Source organism: Anopheles marshallii, chromosome 2 (genome assembly GCF_943734725.1).
Source record: "Anopheles marshallii chromosome 2, idAnoMarsDA_429_01, whole genome shotgun sequence".
NCBI lineage: Eukaryota > Metazoa > Arthropoda > Insecta > Diptera > Culicidae > Anopheles > Anopheles marshallii.
Genome location: NC_071326.1, coordinates 33,113,255 through 33,134,969, shown reverse-complemented (window position 1 = coordinate 33,134,969; position 21,715 = coordinate 33,113,255). Strand labels below are relative to the sequence as shown.

Sequence of the window (21,715 nt, the reverse complement as noted above, 5' to 3'; positions counted from 1 at the left end):
CGGTTGTGTGCTGTGCCGCTGTTTGGTAGTTATTGTGCACCGGTAAACAGCTCCCCAAATGATGGTCGTATTCTTTAATAAATGATTCACCACATTTGTGAAACCGTTTTGTTTGTGGATGCTGTGTAAGCAATAACAAAACTTGTATTACAATTGTAAATTTCGCTTCTCACTGGTCACATATAAGCGGAGCTTTCGGTGCGACGAAGTATCAGCATTTTTCCGCAAAATGCAGGCGATAGTTATTCTAGCTCTGCTGGTGGCTTTGGGTCACACATCCCAAGGCGTTACTCCGAAGCCGGCGGCCAAGGCGCAAAAGTTTGACTGGTGGGAGCGTGGCAACTTCTATCAGATCTATCCACGATCGTTCAAGGACTCTGACGGTGATGGAATTGGTGATCTTAAGGGTAAGATTCGAGCAGGAGCTAACTGGTCTTATGTCGCACCCATCGGCATCATTCTATTGCTTTATTGCACTACCAGGCATAACGCAAACGATCGACTATCTAAAGACGATCGGCATCGATGGCGTTTGGCTGTCACCCATCTTCAAGTCCCCGATGAACGATTTCGGGTACGACATCTCCGACTTTTACACCATCCAGAAGGAGTACGGCACGATGGAGGACTTTGAAGCGCTGGCCGCCAAATGTGCGTCGATTGGGCTGAAGCTGATCCTAGACTTTGTGCCGAACCATTCGAGCGACGAGCACGAATTCTTCCGCCTGTCGGAGGAGAGCGTTGCACCGTACAGGGACTACTACATCTGGCATGCGGGCGTGCTGGATGCGAACGGTACGCGCCATCCACCGTCCAACTGGATCAGTGTGTTCCGTGGCAGTGCGTGGCAGTGGAGCGAGAAGCGCCAGCAGTACTATCTGCATCAGTTCCAGAAGAAGCAACCGGACCTGAACTACCGCAACCCGGCACTGGTGGAGGAGATGAAGAATGTGATGCGGTTTTGGTTGAGCAAAGGTATTGCGGGTTTCCGGATCGATGCGCTACCGTATCTGTACGAGAGTGAGGAAGTGGACGGTCGGTACCGGGACGAACCGCTATCCGGGCAGACAACGGACGATCCGAACAATCCGGCCTATCTGACGCACACGGAAACTAAGGATCAACCGGAAACGTACGATATGGTACACCAGTGGCGTGCGGTGGTGGATGAGTACACGGTCCGCGATAACTTCACCCGCATCATCCTGACCGAGGCGTATACGGCGCTGCAGAACACTACACGGTTCTACGGCACACCGGCAGCACCCGGGGCTCAGATACCGTTCAACTTCCAGCTCATTACGCTCCTGACAGCGAACAGTACGGGGCGCGACTTTGTCGATGCTGTGCAGAGCTGGCCGCGGGCAATGCCCAGCGGAGCGATCGCGAACTGGGTGTTGGGTAATCACGACAACAGCCGCATAGCGACGCGGCTCGGTGTACCGCGTGCCGACCTGTACAACATCGCGCTCCAGACGCTGCCGGGCATTGCGGTGACGTACTACGGTGAGGAGATCGCCATGGTGGATCAGTGGATCTCGTGGGAGAATACGATCGATCCGGCGGCCTGTAATGCGGACGCCGAAACGTACGCGCTGTACTCGCGCGACCCAGTGCGCACCCCGTTCCAGTGGAGCAATGGCACCAACGCGGGCTTCTCCAACGCAACGCGCACCTGGCTACCGGTGGCGGATGGGTACAGGACGCTGAATGTGGCCGCCCAGCTGGCGGCACCGCGCAGCCATCTGAAAACGTTCATACAGCTGACGGGCTACCGGAAACGGCGCCTGCTGGCGGAGGGTGACTTCAACATGCAGGTCGTTGGGGCGAACTTGGTGCTGTACAAGCGGGCCGTACCGCGGGTGGGCTATGCGGTGGTCGCTTTGAACTTTGGCTCGGAACCGGTGGAACTGCCGGTGGCGAAGGTATTTCCGGGCACGGGCGAACGTTGGCTGAAGGTGGTCGCTAGCTCGCTGCAGACGAATCTTACGACCGGAACGTGGATCAATATACGGCTCTTTAAGCTGCCCGCTAACTCGGGCATTGTGCTGGAGCGTCTTTCCGGTCGGAATGATGTGGTGGCTTAAGCGGTGGACAGCATTCGATAGTGTGGTGATGGGTGTTTGGGTAGAATAGAACAGTAGCGATTGCGCAACATTGTGAGTGAAGATTCATTACGTTTCAGGGCAGTTGGAACGTCATTGTTGCAAGCACAGTGTAGCTGATACATGTCTCGAAAGAAAATGAGTTACCAGCGTGGTTTAAATGCGTGAGTTCCACTCCGATAGCTCACTGGAAGGGTGAGTTTCTGCATCGTTTCACAAGGCAAGCTGGTGAGATCCATCATTCTCACTTTGCGATTGTTTTCACCATCATCTGTTCAGTTGCAGCATCTCGCGTCTCGTGGAAAATCGTTTCGCACGAAACCGTTCCATGAGTAAACAAATTTTGTTTATTTTCCCTAATCTGGCCGAGAGCAAGCGTACGGCAGCTCTTGTACAATCGCCCCACATGAAGCTGCTCACTGCTGGTGAGAAAAACATGAGCGGAGATGCTGTGGCCGCGCTCACGTGCATCATCCGCTCAGCCTCCGACGGGGCGATTTCGTAGCGCTTCATCCCCACGCGTCGGCACGGTTCGAATGGGTCGGGTAAGCCGCTCGTTTGCGCTCGGTTGGCGTTCGGGTTTGTCAGTGAGAGTTTGTCCGCAATACCGAAAGGATCGTCGGTTTAGTTTGAAAGAAAAAACCCATCAAACGTCGCGCACCGGACAGTGTGTAGCGTGGCCAGTGTAGCGTGTCCGGTGGCGGGGTACCATCCCAAAGCATCCGCCTGTCTGCGGTCGCGTCCGTTAGTTCCGGCGTCGGTGGCAAATCCAATCGCGATGTGCGCCGCTGGGTGACACGCGTTCCGAAACAAGCGAGCAAACCATGCTCGAGTGAAGACCGATTGATTCGAAGCGAGTGCTTGTAGTGACAGTTATTTGTTGGTAGGTTACGCGGGTTGTCGCTGTCGCGGAGATTGTGTGGCAGCTGGAATCTACCGGTTAATCGGACCACTGATGGTGATGGCCGACGTACCGAAGGCAGCCGATTGATGGTGGAGTTTGTGCGGGATTCGATCCTGCTTGGTTGTGTCTGCTTCAGTACGGCGCAGTTGCAATTCCGCGTGTGCTTTAACACTTGTGTCCCGTTTGGCGGAGGTGGTGTGGGGGGCCCGAATTTGTTGAAACAAGGAAGTGAATGCAAACGCACGTATCGCCCGTACGTGACAGTTGAGTTGGATTTATTGATCGTGCGTGAAATTGCTCACACCGGTGATATCTGGCTGGAGAGCAGTTGAGAGATAACCACCTCTGACCGCTCCCTCCTCCTCCTGCTCCTTCTCCTCCTTCTTCTTCTTGCCAAACTTTACCCACACACACACACACACACACAAACAGCCAGGCGCACCCACCGATCGATGCTGCGTGGGTTGTCTATCACGTGGCACGGCGCTACAGAACTTCAGGGAAAGGGATGCTGTGCCCGTGTGCGTATTCACAGCTGCTAATGGCCGATTGTCCATTGTCCGGTCTCCATTAATCGCCTCGAGTAGTTCCACCACGGACATCGGCGTGGGTTCGAGGGTGGCCGTTGTCGGCTATCTGTAGGGAAGCATCGCCGCAACGCTTCCAGCGAAGCCCCATCGACCCACACCGACTGACTTTCGGCGCACGTTGAATGATTTTCGATTTTCCGAGCCTTCGCGTTTGATTGGATTTTCTTTTGGCCTGCCGACACTCCGCACGATCCACCAACAGGGGTGAGGTGAGCGTGGACGGGGGCGGCGTGGGTGATAAATTAATTAATTTCCACCACCAACCACTGCACTGTACCTTTGCTGGTTGGTTCGTTTCCCTAGTAAGAACCGAAGTAAGGGACGGGATCGCATCCCGAGAAGTCCCCGGGTTTGGTGATGGTGAGGGTTCGGCCGCATCGCTGCGTCCACCTTCGAAGGGAAGCAAAATCTTGAGAAAGCGTGTTTCGACAAGTTGAAACAAGGGTCAGCGTAAAGGAATATCACACCGGTGGTCCCGCTTTTCCGTTAAATCCACCGCGCTTAAGTTTCCCAACACGTGGTGCCACGTGGCAGTACGCGCGCGAGGGTAGAAAACTTTGTTGCCACTCACTTTTATCCACGTCCTAACGTTCGGCATACACAAACGCAAGGACTGAAACATGGCCGTAGAAGTTACTGAGCGACAGGAAACCCCAAAATTCGCCAGGTGTTATTTATATGGCAGCGTGCGCTTCCATGTTCGGGGCGCGTAGCGTGAAGGACGTTAACGCCATTGCCACCGAAAAGCTTACCGATGGGGGACAGTGAATTGAGCCTTGCGAGTTGCTCACACGTAGCAGAGTGACTCCCCTGTCCGGTAGTTCGCGATGTACGGTTTCGTCTCCGAAGTCCTCCGACACAGGAAAATGGTTGCGTTGCGTCGATAGAATCCGGTGAAGTGTGCAGTGAAACGGTGTGTTCTTGTAAGCCATGAGCCATATGTGATGTGCCCAGCAGTACACCCAGCAGCGATTCAAATCCACGTTGCTCCCGTGGCCTACCTTGATGTGCATTTCGCTACTAGTTTTTGATCAGTGAAAAAGCGTGTTTCTTTCCTCATCAGTATCTCCGTTTCAGCGATGTACCTCTACCGTCGTGTAGTTTTCCCTAAAATGTGCCCTTACGGCAATGTAGCGACCAGAAAAGTTCTACAATTAGTGCACCAAAATTGTGTTACAGTGTAGAGAGGTGTCTGTGTGTGCGAGTGGCAAAAGGCAAGCAAAAAAAAAAGAAGGAAAGCGAAAGTAATTTGCCCGTGGTGCAAAGTGGATAAAGGAAAAGATAGTAATTATGTGCATTAAACTGTGCCCAGGGATGGCGGGCATGGGAAGGCCCGTGTGGCAGGTGGAACAGCGGAAGCGTTCGGTGATGGCGGTCCTGACGCTGTTGGTCCTGTGCGGATTGGCAGCGGTTACGTTGGTGGAAGGAACGGGCAGCGTAAAGGATGGCGAATATGAGAACAGTAAGCGAAAGTTTCATGCAAACCTGTGTTTTTTTCTTCTATTTGTTGAAGTCATTGCGTTGATTGTAATGTTTTAATTATTCATTATTAGCTGTAAAAGTTCAATTAAATTGAAATGCTACCATGACAAGGTACCGTTTATTTAAATGACAGTAATGATAGTTGAGGAGTCTGTTGAAATGTAAAATTCCTTTGGTTGAATGCTGTGGGTTTAAACGGGATGAAAGCTGTAGGACATATTCAGGACCGTTATTTATGTTGCAAGAAGTGGTTTAAGATATATTTTACGATTTTTAGCAACAAAAAACCCCAAAATCATTTCATTTTTTGCGATGTAATCATTACAAGGAGATTTTACTTCATCAACATCATCTTTTGTTTTTTCTAAATAACACTGTATTACTAAATCGAGTCTTTCGTGCATGGACAACTATAATACACTTATTATCAGTCAGCTTGAGCATAATTAGCAACAAAGAGGATTGGAAACGAGAGATGAAGGCCAGATTCTTGGATAAAACAAAGTAATTTTATTTGCTAACAACCTAGGACTACAGCTTTCATAAGACAAGGTTAATGGTAAAGCTTTACAAACAATTATGTGGAACTGAACTACGGTAGAATTGTTTTATGGTAAAGAACAATGCGATTTTTATTGTAGCGCACCAGTAAAAATGGCTGGTCCGGTAAACAATTAAATATTCTGCTTTCTTAGCGAGTTGGATACGTACCGCCTTAAAGTATGCAATTATCAGTTGTAGAATTTTTTGTATAGAGTCGACTATTTGTAAGAATTATTTGTACAATTTTCATAAGCATTAGGGTTGCAATTCGATATTATTACGATATTATAGTCGTCCAACGAGTCTTGGAAGCTTAAGTAGAGGAATGTTTTATAAAAATATTGCCTACAGCGAGGCGTTGGTATGAGGCTTTGAGCAACTTTTTTGGTTTTGGTAGGAAAATAAAATATTCTATAATTGCAAACAGCTTAAGCAGTGTAAAGATATGTAAAACAAAGCGTAAGAGAAATTGCAATAAATCATTTCATCATCATGCGTAACAGTGTGCTTCACATCACATTGCTCTCCTCTGGGACTTTGATAGTTGCATGGCGCTGATCCGCTTCCAACCGTACGTCGTTAACTATTTTCGATAAATTCCTGCAACACAAAACATGTAATCATTAATACAGGCTAAGCATAAGGAGAGGGAATGGAGGTTACATTTATAATCTTGCCCAGTGTATTGTGCCACATAGTCTGAGACTTAGTATCTTTATATCATTTCTAGACTGTCCACGTTCTCCCTAACTCGCAGGGACAGTTTTGTTTCACTAACCGTAGCTTGGAAAGTCAAAAAAAGAAGACCCCTCGCTCAAAATAACGAAATAACTGACCTGAACGGGTCGTTTGCGTACGTAATGTAATAATGCAAAGTGGCTGGCTCGGGCACGGGCAGCACAGTTGCCGCTACGAAACAGTACGTGCCCGTCCCGTGCCATGCGAGATGGTTCGTCGGGATGTGGCCCCGTATTTCATTCCCCCACCGTACTGGTGGTGCTTTTTGAAGCTAACCACGTTGCTCTAACCACGTGGTGAACAGCGAGCGACATAACTTTCAGTATCAGTGCCATGCGGAACAAGGCCTGCCCATCCTTTAGTGTCTCTATTCTGCAGTGGTTCCCACCACCGGATCGACCCCCGGAGTGAGCGCTGTGGGTTTATTTCAATTTTTACAACCCACTGCGAGTTTCGTCCACCCAGCAGGGTAGGCCTCGTGCTCCTGACTTTCCCATTCCCGCCTGTCAAGGTCAACTCTTTTTCGGCCACCAGCAAACATTTGGGTTGTGGAACCGGGACCGTACGCGCTGTGTGCGTACGATTAAGTGTATTGTGCGAGCTTGGGTAAGGTTTTTGGAGAATGTAAATTTGTAGTCTATTTCATTTTGCCCCATCGAAGCGAATTCTTCACACGCCTCCGGGCCTCCGGTACGTACAATGGCGCCTTCTGTGTTGGTTGCGGTGGTGATTTCGGCCCGTGGCTAGTAACCGGGAGTGGAAGCAATCAACGTGCGTACCAGTGGTATGCAAACACCGAGCAAAACATGGAAGTACGAAGCTATAAAATGGTGATTCCAGTTCTACGGATGCTGTTGCCTCCTTTCATCGGTCCCCCCCACGGGGTTTTGTCGGAACACGGGGAACCCTCACCAATTGAAATGAATCTCGTGAGCGTGATTCTCGTAGCGTTCTGGTGGGCACGTAATAGGGTGTTCCTGACCAACCTCTCGCTACCTCACACGGCGTGCTTGTTAGGGGCGGACGCTACAGTGACGGGGTCGGTTTCTTTTTCTTTCCATCCTTTGTTGGCTTTTACAACTCACTGCCGAATGGTAAATGGAAAGCAGTGCGCCAGCAGGGCAGGACAAAAAAAAAAGGGGAAAGAAAACTATCCAGTCGAAAAATGAATGAAGTTCGGCCACGGGTCGGCAAATCGTACGGCAGGCTCAGCTCGTAACAAGTCCGTAGCAGGGAAACGATTCACGGGATTAAAGTCGAACCAGTGTACGAACGCATGTAAGTGAGTGTGCCCGAAAGAAGGGCACATCGCTCTCCGAGCGGCATTACGTATGCAGTACATTCATGGGAAGAAAGTTCTTTGCGATCTTCATCTTTTTTTGTTGGTGTTGTCTAGCCCCACGCTCCACGGCACGGGTGGAAGATCTTGTTGGAAGGCATCGAGCACGGTGAGCCGGCACAATAAACCCGTACCGGAAGATACCGGGGAAACAATGGGGAAAAAGTTAGCTGCCGATCCTCTGTCCGGACACTACCGAGCATGGCGAGAACTCGATCGTAGGCTACTGATTAAAACAATTGGATTACTCCAGTTCCAGGATTGGACACAAGAACCTGGCAGGCTTGTGTATACACGATGCGGAAGTTGTTAGGAATCACTGGTATGGCCAGCGTGCTCCGCAACGGGCACCGGTGACGGGAGTCTGCCTGGATGGGCAATTCATTCTGGAATGGCCTGGGGCGGTGTCTGTGTACGTAGGTGTCGAGCAGTGGGGAAATATTTTTATTCACAACGCTTTCGCCATGGAAACTCCCGAGATATTCCCATAGAGGAAGTTTATGGACAATGGCTACCGAGAGCAGTGTGGCCTCGTTCCAAACCTTGTACATAATGAAAATTGAGTAAAACAGTAGTAACATAACGAGGGGAATGAATGGGGGCCGTTTGGGTGTTTTGGGCCGACAAATTTAATGCTGCATGGCTGTAGAACGAATGAATCTGCCGTACTAGAGCTGGGTCTGTGACCGCGTACGGGGTTGGGCAATGGTCTGTAACTCTTGTACCAGTATCTATTATGTGCTCCCTGCCTTTTTTTGGGGGGTTTTGGAGCTGTGTGTAGTCGGTGCGAGTGCAGCTCTTTAGTCGATCGAATTTCTGCATGGATCGGCACTTCTTCCGAGTGGGCTTTGGTAATGAGTTGTAATAATGATGGTAACGAGCGCCAGAATACTCCTCCCCCCCCCCCCCTGCCGATGGGTGATGTCCGGTCCCTGCCGGATCCGTTGCCGTCGAAACGACAAATCTCTGCTCACCCGGAAAGATATGGCGATTGCTTATCGGTCTACGGTGCGAGCGATGGGGGTAGGCTACCGCTGAAACCCAAGCCCGCATAAGTGAGACATTGTTGGGAACCATTGGCCGCTTGGCTTTGGATGGGTGTATGGAACGTGCATGTAGCAGTTTAGGTTGATTTAACTTTTGCATTCGCAACCAGAACATGGGGTGGCGTGCATCGCCAAACATGGTTCTAGGTTCTATGGTACTGTGGTAGAACATTTGGGTCAGTGGCAAACAATGACGTTTGCACAAGAAATATTTTACCTTCGTAACAGTATGTGCGTTATGTAACAATTTAGAATTCTTATCGAAAATCATTCAATCAATAAGGAAAAGTGATGTTAAGTTATATATTTTTAACACCTTTATTAAGTTAGTTCTGGTTCTATTTGTATAATTAAATAAAGCATCGTTAGTGAAATGGTTCCTCTTCCACTCGTGTTGTACTGTACTGTAAGGGATCAAATAAAGATATTTTCCGAACGAGAAAGCACAAGCTACATCCGAATGGTCGGGATAGTACCGTTTCGCATCCCAACTATAGCAGTCCCCACTTGAAATCCTACGGTCCACTGGTGCTGTAAACGTGTTCACATTAAGTTTTACGTCTTACTCCGATCCTTCGCACAGCATAACCCAGGTAAGGCTGGGACTCGTACCCCAGAGTTTTCCACGTTAACAACAAACCACCCAAGAAATGGAAACTCCCCCACACAGTACCCGTTGTGGTCGATAAATACACCTTTAAAAATTCATAATACTTTGCGTACCGTGGAGCGTGTTGATTGATGGATTTTCTAGCCGTAAGCCGTCCATGGACTCGGTGCGTGATGCAAACGGTTTGGTGAACTTTTCGTTTGCCGAACCTACACGCTGATTCTATGCGGCTCAAGCCGGGATCGCCTGCCCGTCAACACGGAGTCAAGACCGGCCCGGGGAATGCCAAACGAATGTCTGGGCATCAATCAAACTGGGGGAGGTGGGTGTTTTTGCGTTGCCTTTCATACCATCATCAACGCTGCGAGTTTTTTAACCGATGAAAAATGTTAAAATGAGTAGCTTATCCAACTTTTTCCTTCCTGCTGCCAACGCACGTACCTTGGGGGTTGAGCCTTTGGAGGCCTAATTTTTGCAGCGAGCAAGCATTTCAAGAGCATACCGATTTGCCCTATCGCCTACCGGGGCCGGGCATGCTAAACGAGAAAAGTTTCATTGCTGCTTTGTTTCATTGCTTAAGCTGGTTTGATAGAACAGCAAAAACAAACACACACACAAAAAAAAACAACCCAGAAGTAGAAAAAAAAGCATCTAATCGGACGAGACGACGAGAAATTTCGGATAAAATAATAATGATTACTTATTCCACTCCCAGGCACAGGCTAGTTTGTGTTTCGGTGCCGGTGTTTTTGTTTTGCTCGCTCCGTTGCTGGCTGACCGTTTGGCCTATTTTGCTGTTTTCCAAGGGTTCATATGCTCGCACCGGATCCCGCATGCTGTTTGCCGCACTACGAAGCATAATGCCCTCGAATGTCTGACCTGACCGATGTCCTAGATATTTTACTGGACGGTTGAATATTTTGTGCCTTTTCTTTTTTTGGTTTTGTTCCGGATTTCGCTATCTCCAGTACTACACGTTAAAATGGTTTTTGTAGGTTTGCTTGACGAAAAGTTTTGTTTTTTTTGTATTCCTACCGCACGGACACGGCAGCGGATGTGTACTCGTCGGCCGGGACGAGCTTTCAGCAAAAGTAGCTCGTCCAACAAATGGCACGAACAAATTTGAATATTTCACCCCCTGGCCCCGTCCGCGGGTGCTTAAGGCGTACATTTGCTTGTTAATATTTTCTTTCCCCCCCGTTCGCCGTCGTCCACCGCGCAGTCACGTCCATTCTGACGAGTTTTTTGAGAAGTTTAAAGAGTGAATAATGCGTTAAGCTGGTGGGCACCCGTAAGGTGAAGGTCACGGAGCTCTCGTTTTCGACCGTGCGCGGGGACGGTTTTTTTCTTCTGGGTCGAGTGCACCGGGGTGAAAAATCGACCGGCAATTCTATGGCTAATTTTATTTTTCGGCTACTCCACTACGGTCAATTGATGATAATGTCTGTTTTTGGGCAGAATTATTTCGGCTCGGCTGTAGACCACGTTATTAATTCGGGGAAATGGTGCGAGCGAACGGCGAAAATGTAACGATCAAGAACTGTTGTTTGATGTCCAACTAGAACGTAATGGCAACGTTTTTTTTTTGTTTTCAAACGATCAGGCTTGATTCGTTACATAATGTGCGGTGCTCTCCAAATCGTAGATTATCAAATGCTTCTAATGGCAGTGATAGTTCCGTACGGTTGGTTCGCTTTCAGTTTGAATATTAAATTAAATGAATTATTTAACAAAAAACTTCCAAACCTCCATTGTCTAGAGGTTTTTAGATGAAGCTGGTTGGTTTCTATCAAAACGGTGTTTGGCATTTCTCTGCAAAAACAAATTGGTTGGTATTTGAGTTTCAAATTCATTTCAAAGCGAATATATTATGATATAACGCGCTTGCGACTGGTTTTTCATGTAAAATAGTATTTTTTTCTGTCACAGCATCATTCAGTGCCAGCATCAAAGAATGTTCAATGCTTTGAAATAAAACAAAAATGTGTTGCATTTCGAATGGAGAATGCTTTGATGTAGCGTATTTACTAAGTAATCATGTAATGCTTAACCTTCTACTGGAATGTTTGTAAAAGTTTTTTTTAAAATTATTTTCCATATAACTCTCCTTTCGTTCCCATGCACGGGAACAAAGCAACAAAGTGATTGTATAATTCGTTTAACGCAACGTTGCCAACTTGCTCAACACTGGGTTGCCTAATTAACTATGCAAAACAACTACATCACGGCCAGCGAATGGGTTAATGTGATCTCCAAAGAGCGTTTGAAAAGAGTCTACCTCGTGCATTATCCTTTCCACGTGCATCCAGCGTTTAAAATATGCTTTTGAAAGGGAGTAAAACTGCGACTAGAACAGGCACACCGATATACAGATGAGATCTCCCGCTCCGGAACTTGGTGAGGTTGTTTGTTAATGTGCGGCTTGCGGTGTGCGGTAGAATTAGTTTCATGCTCGCCTAACCCACCATTCACCGGTGCGACATTGCGCGAAGCGTATTTATATAATATCTTCCCCGAGATAAGCAGGTATAAGCGTGAAAGCTCATCAGCGTATGGTGCTCGCAGATTGAGTTGAGTCAATCGGTCGGTAAAACTTTTGATGCATTGGCTTTTGGTTGAAAAAAAAAGAGCAAGTGAAGTGACCGACTGTGGTGAATGTTTTCTACAGCACAGTAGAGAAATGTGTTATGCGTATTTAGATATTGTTTGACTTATAGATTGATTTATAGATTGCAACAGACTTAAACAGACAGACTTAGCATAGTATTGTAAACAGAAATTATTTAGCGATTTTTGTAGATTCATTGGAATAGTAATTTTATTGGGAAAAGGTACATTATCAGCAAGTAATTTGCAAATATAATTATTGCTTGTAATCTTTTAACATTTCATATACGCTCAACGGCTACTATGATTGATTGGATGATTACATATGAAAAGGCTTCAATGTTGGAAAATTAGTCGTGAGTGCTTAAATTTACATGGAAAAAATCACCCAATCTTTTTTACAAGTAACTTTTTGTCGTAGTGTGCATACGCAATACCTATTCCTTATAAAGGAAATATGATTAATCCATAAATTTATAATATTTACCCATTGACTTCCTTGATTGATCGATTGACTAAAGGAAATATGAACCATCCATACATTTATAATATTTACCTACTGACTTTAATGTCTAAAATTTAAGTTAAAAAATCGTATTTAAATACATAAATTGTAACGTAAATTCAATCGATAAAATAAGAGTATTCCATCGGTACCACAATGCGACCGATTAGGAAAAGTTCTTGAAATCATAACACTTGACCCTGGGGAAGTTTCCAAGAACTTGACCCTGACGTAGTTGTCAGTAACAAAGAACTGGTAAAATATTTTCGTTTGAAAATTTTAACATTATAAAAAACATTCGTGTAATAATATTAGTTCCTATCACGTCGTTCCTTTCATGCCAAAGAAAGCGTAAGAAAGTTTTTTTTTCATTATATTCGGTCCATGTTTTACAATTTGGCACCCCAAATGACTCCATCATTTTTTTAATTACAAACCATCATCCGCAAACCTTTCCATGTACACCGCGGGCCGGATAAAAGCACCCATTAGAATAATTGTCTGTTGTCGTCTGTGATTGTAAAAACTTCCTTCCGAACCGTTGGCTTTGATCAAAATGGGTCTGTTGCCATGGGTTTGCTCCCCTACAGTTTGCGTCAACTGTCGAGCGAGTCATGTGCGTTCGAGCTGCTAATGATCTTGGCTCGCACATCCACCGCATGACGCAATAAACCGGGCATAAAATATACCCTTTTCACATCCTTTCCTCATCACCTTTCCTCATCGCCCGGAGATTAACCAGCTCCGATGGCGAGCGTCATCCCTGGTTGTGGAAATGTCTTCCACAAAAAAAAGAGAGAAAACAAAATCGCCCAGCACTGTTGAATTTTCCGCAGTCCATAACGAGCGCGTTCAAGTGCTTGACACTCGAAACAGTGAGACAGAAAAGTTGACACTGTTGTCGTTGTTTTTGTTGCCTGTTTGGGGTTGTTTTGCCGCATACTACCATTCAGGTGCTGCTTACTCTTGGCCCTGCTAGTGAGGAATCGACCCAATCTGAAGGGGTTCAGTCCCATCAAACGGTGTTTGAGGCAACTTAACTAACCTTTAAACTTTTTGTACGGGTTTTGTTACGCTAAGCTTTCCCGGCACGCGGTGGTGGGAGAGTGATGGCGCGGCGTCACCATGCGGCGCGGTCTACCTACAGCAAAAGGTCATAAAAGCCGCACACCGTTGCTTGGGTTGCTTTCGGTGCGATGGTTTCCACCAAGGGCGGGGCGTTTTAGTATTTGAAGGAGCGGAAGATGTTCGTAAGGGTTGATGCAAGGGATTATTGCGCTGTGATGAAGGTGTAGATAATATTGCTATGGGTCGATAGCTGGAGCATATGTGAAGTGTAGGCTCATGGCTGTGGTGAAGGGGGAAAAAAGAAGGACCTATTGTAGATAATGATTATGTTATTCATAATTGTTATTTGTTGGGAGCATTTTTCCCCAAGTGTTGGGAAATGGTTAAGTAAGGAAAATTAATTAAAAATAAGTTTAAACATTTTATCCCAAAGGGAAAAAAACATGACTAGGGATATACAAAATAGGGTTAATAACAATGAAATAACATTGGGAAAAGAAATTAGAAAAGTATAACATTTTTGTGTTGTGGGGATTTTTTTTAAATAGATGTATTTTACGACTCCTTGTACACTTATCCACCTCTTACTAGTCCTTGCAACTAATCCATTCCGTTTGAGCTGGGGATGTCAGTCTCGAGGTGGTTATCCGACAAGTAAAATGATTATGACGATTGTAAAACTTTCCCTCCGGTTACAAAACTCCTAATGGCGGGTGCCAGCACCGTGGGGCTGAAGTAGAAGCACCGAAAAACAGAACTGTAGCGACATTGAACCATTGACACGTTTCAAGCGTCACGGTATTGTGCCTATGCTCGTTCGGGAACGATTTCCCGTTGACTGACAGGCACAGGGTGACGGAGTTCTGATGCCAGCGGTGTTAGAAATTTTACCATTGGCCCAGAATGGCAAACACCCGGCCCCCGGTGGTGTCTGTGCTCCGGTTGAACGCATCGACGGGAGTGTGATTGTTAATCCGGCTGGATTTGTCGTCCAAGAGAGCAACCGGCGAGCAGCGGCCCTTTATGCTGTACGGCGTGTATTTGACTTTTGCCGGTGGCTTTTACCGATGGCCATGGTGTGATCTGTGACACGAGACCGATGGCTTAAGGATTGATGTTTAAACTACAGGCCCGGAATATCCGTGGGCTTTGTTGTCGGGGCACTTTGTAAAGTTCAGTTTGATGTGATTGGGGGCCGTGGTTGGGGGGTTGCTTTGGATGAAGCCTTCCATCGGACGTTTGCAAGCACCTTACGTTCGGAGCCTTGCACTGCTATAGGTAGACAGTGGTTGGATAGTCAATCATTTGCATTTTAAATGAAGCTCGGTCACCCATGAAGCTTACCGTGGTGCGTCACGAACTCACAAGACAAAATTATGAACATTTTAAGCATCGTCAAAAACTGCTACGTACAAAACTATCACGTTCAGACGCGTTCCATTTCTGATCGTACGGACTTTTATTTCCCTTTTTTCCGTGTGTGGTAGAGCAAAACGTTTCGCTACAACTTTGCATAATCATTCCATCTCACATACGTGCCATTTGCACGGCACAGTGCCCGGTTATGCAAATATTCAACTGCATTGGCGCAGCTTGTATCCTTTCTTCCCGCAGTAAGAATGGATTCGGATTTGGATATCGAACGTCTGACGGTGTACGAGCAATGGCCAAGGAGCTAAAATCGCACGTTGCATTAAATGTGGCGAAAAATGTCGCCTCACAAGAAGCAGCATCAGCCGCGAGACCGCCAACTCCACTGGCTGTGTGAGGAACGCGCAGGAATAAATGAGCCGAGATGAACGTGCAGTGGTTGCGTGTTTTTTTAACAGGGCTTTGCCGCTCCCTGCAAATGCGACGTGAGATTGTGTCGATATTTCGTTTCGTTCAATAAGGCTGTGATGCTGCTGGAAAAAGTCAATAACTGAAGCCACCTTTCGTTGGGGGTTGGAAAGGAGTTTAAAGATCGATAGCTTCATTTGCATTCTCATCAATGGCCGTGGATGAAACCAGGATGCATAAAGCCGAGCGCTTGTTTACGTTTGCTGAATGGCTTCTTGACGGGTGATGAAGTTGTATAAAAATCAGTCAACTTACCCGGGGAGTTCGAAGAATGGTACCGAGTTTTATTTTGGCCAACAAATTGCTTGAGCAATTGAAAAAGGGGGACATTATGCGTTTGAGGCCGTTGTGAATTAACGACCTGTTCAGTTGTTAGTTAATTTGTGAATTTTTTACACTGTAATTAATGCACCTTAGCATCATACCTGCGCAAAAAGTGCCTGCGAATCATGGATTTTCCACAAATATGATTATATATTTCGATCCAAGCTAGGTATGTTCGCCACTCGGCAATTCACAACAGTTCTCAAACATCCAAAATACACTGCACACCACACGTGCTGCAAGTTATCTCAATCAGTGCTTTTGGAACGTTGTCCTCCTACAGTACACCGCAACTGCGTGACACAATTTCACCAGCAAAAGTCGAAAAGTTGTTGCGCTTCCGACGCGTGCTGCGGACCGTGCCGGGCGGTACAGTAACAGGACGCCGTGCCAGTGATCCGTGATTGCACGCTTCCAACCGGTAGGTAGCAGCTGCAGCGACGTGCTTCATGATTATTGCAATGCTGTTGATTTTGGCTTAGTTGAGCCGTGTGTGTGTGTGTGTGTGTGGGTAACAATGGGAGTTAGTTTGTGGGTTTGGAAATACATTGGAACTAACTTGCGTCGTTCGTCTGGCCTGGTTTTGGTACTCACTGTATCTACAATCAGTGTTTTTTTTTTATATGATCGTTTTAGTGATTAGTGTGAATACAAAGTTTGGGTAGCGATGAAACCCTAGTATCCATGCTTAGGTGTACTCAAATTGAAACTAACTGTAACATAACGTCAGCGTTGATTGAGCTGTTATTAGATTATGTTTCCACCTTTTCACTACCGGTATACGTTTGACAACGTCTCCCACCTTTTGTCGGCATCATAGCATTGTAATATTTACACCATTACGTTGTTTTGAATAAATGTCGCATTTTCAATCACACACGCTGCAATGTGTCTAACAGCACACAAAAAAAAGGATTCGGCGAGGTCGCCCTCACTTGCACCGTCACGTGATTGTTTAATTAATTAATAAATTAAATCATTCTGGCTAAAACACTCGTAACCAGCCCCGAACCGCAAACAGCTGCCTGTTTTGCCAAACGGTTTTATTTACGTCCTTACCCCGCATTCTTACAACACCTTCGTGACCGGTCAGCGTTGGTTGAAGGTTGAGGTTGAAATGGGTATGTCGCTTCGCATGCCGCCAACAGTGCATAAGTATTGGACGAACCTGCCCAACCAGTGTGTACGCGGTGCTGACTGACCCTTCGATGAGCGGTGCGGTTGTTTTGCGGGAAACGGACCACAAATTGAGTGCACCGTGGCAGACAGTCAGTAAATTATAAGCAAAACTTTGTGGCATGTAGTTTGACTGTTTCCGGTGCACACAATTATCTATGGAGGTTTCCAAAAATACGTTGCTTTGTGGGCAGACCTCAAGGAAAGGAATGTTTTTGGGAGCGGTGTTTGTTAATCGGTGGTTTTTGATTATTGGTTTATATTAAATTTTTAAGAACTTTCATACCTGATGATTCATTTGATTTAATGATAAAATTTTACGTTCTTTGTAATAGTTTCAACTGGGTTGTAGTTTTGAATATTTTTTTGGATGCTTCATATTTTTGATGCCCCTTTACGACAAGAGACGTATTTATAGTTTTTATCTGCAAACAAAAAAAATAATTATAGATCTTCCACAATCATACATTTCAAAGAAGATAAAAAAGGGAATGGAATATAAAAGAAAAAAAGATTTAATTTAAAACGTAATATTGAAGTGGAACGATGGAATACCAAATGAGTAAAAAGAGCAATTTCAAAATGTGCGAGATCCGCAAAGAATAATAATCCACAAAACTTATAAACGAAAAACAGGGCAAATGAAGCTGTTTCAAACGGTCTATAATATAAATATGAGGCTGGCAGTGTTTAAAAAAAAACAGAAAAATGCAGAGAGATATGAATGGTAAACTACAAACAAATAAAAATAAATTTTTTTGAAAAATAATGTTTTGATTTTTAATTAATTGTGCTAAATTTGACAGCATACGTTTACTATATGTGTAACACTATATGCGTTTTTCTTCTGCTCTACCTCCTGTGGGTATTTGACCAGTGATGTATGTAACCACTGATATTTACCCAGCATTTTGACACAAAACTTTAAACATAACGTATTTTTTAATCGTTATAACTTTGTTAAAAATTAAGTTTGTCGATTCGATTTAATTTTTTTTCAATCATTCTATAAAAAATTGTGGCCATACAGTAACGTTAAGGACTGTACTGTACCATTCATTGTAGTACTGGAAGATTGCACCGAACGACAAAATGTATAATAAATGTGACAGAGGTAACAACAACAACAAAAAGAACCAATGCCGGTAGCATTATCGGTGCAATGAAGTTGACAGCTTCTTAGTTGAGTTGCCTCTTATATCCGACTCGACAGCGCCATTCCTTTTTTGGCCAGTATTTTTTTCCTTTACAAACACCGGCCACCGGGATTTTTTTTTTGAGTTGGGCCAAGAACTTCTTCAACGCAAAGTTTGTTGTTTCCGTCCAGGCTATGGTTTTACGTACGTCTGTTTTCGGGTTTTAGCGTCCTTTTTGTGCCATCGAGTGAAGTTGGCTGGTGTTAGCCACTGGACGGGAATAATGACAGGAAGGTGAAAATACGTTTGCAAACGGAACGAACGAAGAAGTGAACGTAGTACGAAACAAAAACATGAAAATCTCAGCCCAAAGTGCTGAAAGCAGCTACCGTGACGAAGGATAAAGATACGGTACAAGATTAAGCACTGCACACCACTGAGCACACTGTCCCTCGCTAGGACACCACCGTGAACCGGAATATTGAATGTGTGCCGAGGCGAACGTTCGTGTGGGAATAAAATTCCATGCTTTAGGAGTCGGCGAGTCTCCAGTGTTGCGGACAGCATCGAGTACGGATTCGTTTGCCGATGTAGGTGGTGGGCCGTGTCCGTCCGTTGCCGTACCAAGCGACCGTGTATATCGATGGATGATCAAGTTTGGTTACACTCGCCCGGTCGGCTCAGTACACTCGACGCGGTACTTATAAGGGACAACTTTATTCACCTTTTCAACCCGGCCCGGATGATTATAATGGGATCGGGTGGGCGTTTGGGACCGAAGCTCGTGCTGTATTTGTTTTATTTGATTTTTTCATTGTTGAGTTGCTTTATTTTGGTGCTTCTGTTATTTTATCTTTGTGCTCCACTTCCGAGCGTAAATATTCCCTTGCGGTTTGTGCAAATGAAACAACGTGCAGCAAACAGAGCAAACTAACGACACTGGATGGTTGTAATGGAAGTGCTGAAGAAGGTAAACTTTGCCAAGCATGGCAAACTCCCAGGGGTCTCATTTGCTCGCCTGTGATTGTTCGTCCTGTAGTTTTGGTTTTTGGATTGGACGATTGATGAATGGAGAAAGTATTTTTAGTGTCCTATATTTGTGTCAGGTTTTATCATAGGTTTATTTAGAGTAAACTTTAAAAAACGAAAGAGCGATGGAGTAAACGAAACATTAATTCACAAGAGATTACTTCTTTTAACTTTCTGCTTCTGCTGACCGTAAGATTTCGATGTGCTTTACTAATTTTTAAACAACTGGTTATACAATAAAATAACTGATCAAGAAAACGTTCCTTTGGAAGAAACTGGAATTTTCCATTCTTTCAATGTATTTTAAAAACGTATCTTTACATTACCAACCATATGCGCAAGGTTGAAAGTGAACTTGGTATTGTGTTTCGATATGCAACTTGTTTTTGGAAGTTAGTTTTTGTCTCCCGGTCAATTGGAAAACTCAACTCGAAAAGTCGTAAACATTCAACACACACACTGCTTTCTTTATGGCTTTTGGTAAGTTGATACTTTTTTTCCCCCTAAGCTTCATCTTAAGAAGAAGGAGAGCGACTAGCGTTGTATGGAATTCGTTTTTCTTTAAGATGCAATAGCATCTACTGTTCAGAGGTTAGAGGCTCCATGCAAAAAGTGTAGCAAAAGATCGAGTGTAGTTCAATAAACAGTTTAAAAACCAAAAAAAAAAAGGATACCCAAGTTTGTGCGATAAATTTCGGAAACTTTTTGAGTTTAACCTTTTCATGAAGAACGGTGTGAAACATCGAATTGTAATCGTGGAAGAAAAGAATGAATCTACCCATTGTGAAAACATATTTGTCAGATTGAAAAATGGTGGAGTGGAAGTTCCAGGTTTAACTATATTTCTTCTTAGCTATCGAAGCCAGTTGGCCAACAGAAACCGGGTTGAAAAAGTACTAGGCTAGTTAGATCGATAATGACCAGTTTCCTTACGCCGGATTAAAATGGAGCCTGTCAAACGTTGAGTGATTTGATGCTTTGTAATTGATTTACAGTTCTTCTATGTAATAGACACATACCATAGCATTGAGCTGGTCTTTAATATTCTACAGAAAGGGATTAACAAAATTAACCCATATTAAGCTGGTACTTTGTATGATATATACTTAATATCCGGGATTAGGTGATAAGATAAAGTTCAAAAGAAGGTACATCCATACTAACACACGTCGATTTATAAAGACGTATGATGTATGCAGGGGTGGCCGCTTGGTGACATTAATTCATGTTTTGCAGCCGACTAGACACGCCACGGCTCGTTAATGTCTTTAGATTGGCACTTACAGTGTCTTGCAAGGCCGTTGATATGAATAATATGGAGGGGTGGTATGAATTTTTCGTCTGCTGATAGCTGAGAAGTGTGTCATTTGATAGTATGATAGCGGATAGATAGCACAGAAAGCCCAGGTTCTCAAATTGCATTAGCTAGTACGTTGGAGAGGTGTATTAAGAACGATCAACTGCATACATATTTCCGCCAAGCAAAGAATTAAGCATATTAGTGTTAGTGAACTATTGGGAACACTACAATAGCGGGAGAAATGTCCCAACGGCCTGTCAGGCAGCGCCTGGGAAAAAGAAAAGCAACATACCAAAGGAAGATGAAAAATAATAAACACGACACGAATAATAAAAATAATGACACGTGAAGAATAAAGACCAATTTTTTGGCACATGTTATATCCGTGTCCGGCAAAAAAAGTCTTATTCTCAGGAAATCAGTTAGAAAACCAGTAGTGTTCCAACATGAACAGTCAATGCACACTGCTCCCTGTTCGCCAGATAGAACTTTGGAGCATAAATTTGCAACAAATCTAAGGGTAGCTTCGGTTTGGAGTTTACTACAGCATAACACTCAATTGACGGCTTGCACTAACGATTTCGTTGCTGTAATTAGTCGAATGGAAATTTCCAAAGCTGAGATAGGCGAGGGAGCTACGAATGTGAGGATCCAGAACCAACAAAAATCGAGATCCAAATCCAGGGCTTTTCACACAAATTTTGGGTACCAATTTAATTCAAGGTGCCATCTATATTCATAAAAGAGTAGGCCAAATTTTAGGTGAACTATTCGGCGTATGATAGTACTCCGATTCTAGCCTAATGTACAGATGAAAGATAACTAGAATATATGAGCTCATTTTTACTATTTGCATACAACATTAAAAGTGTATCCCATTAGCTATTTCTATCTTGCATAAAAAATTAACAATTTACCTATATTCGAGATCGTTAACCATGGTAGTTAAGACCATGAATAACACGATGCACGACACTTTGATGTACATCAACCTCTTTTTCCTGTGTAATTTGATGTTGTATCCCTCAGACAGTGATCACGTGCATCTTCGCGGCGCAAACAAATTATAAAATAATGAAGCTAGAGAGTGAAATCCCGACAATTGACAACATCATTAACATTCTATACGCGAAGCTTCCCGGAAGCCCGTTAACTTTGAGCGATTTAGTCATGTTTGCCTCTGCTTGCCCGCTTGTTTGCTGCTGTGCGCCACACAAATACGACCTCTGCGTAGGCAGCGCGCGCCAACACACACAAAATGCTCAATTTTCATTATGCATTATTAACCTTGATTATGTCATAACTCTCTGCCGGCTGAAGAAAATGATGTAAACTTACTTGTCAACAATATTTAGCATCACTTTTCATCCCGGG

At 44.8% G+C, this 21,715-nt stretch overlaps 2 protein-coding genes across 2 annotated transcripts in view; both read left to right on the top strand.

Annotated features, from left to right (window-relative positions):
- Positions 1–229: 229 nt before the first annotated feature.
- LOC128709542 (probable maltase) lies at positions 230–2,087 on the top strand. The gene is made up of 2 exons (XM_053804549.1): positions 230–407; positions 484–2,087. Exons 1-2 carry the CDS (start codon positions 230–232, stop codon positions 2,085–2,087), a joined length of 1,782 nt encoding a protein of 593 aa, XP_053660524.1.
- Positions 2,088–4,889: 2,802 nt separating this feature from the next.
- LOC128718128 (nephrin) overlaps positions 4,890–21,715 on the top strand; it is a 142,977-nt gene continuing 126,151 nt past the window's right edge. The window contains exon 1 of the mRNA XM_053811801.1: positions 4,890–5,061. Coding sequence (XP_053667776.1) covers positions 4,890–5,061 — 172 coding nt within the window. The remainder of the gene's footprint in view (positions 5,062–21,715) is intronic.

Bases quoted from the DNA above. Each gene is read 5' to 3' on its own strand.
- LOC128709542 (XM_053804549.1), top strand. From the start codon at position 230: ATGCAGGCGATAGTTATTCTAGCTCTGCTGGTGGCTTTGGGTCACACA. The intron at 408-483 runs GTAAGATTCGAG...TTGCACTACCAG, and splicing joins TGGAATTGGTGATCTTAAGG to GCATAACGCAAACGATCGAC.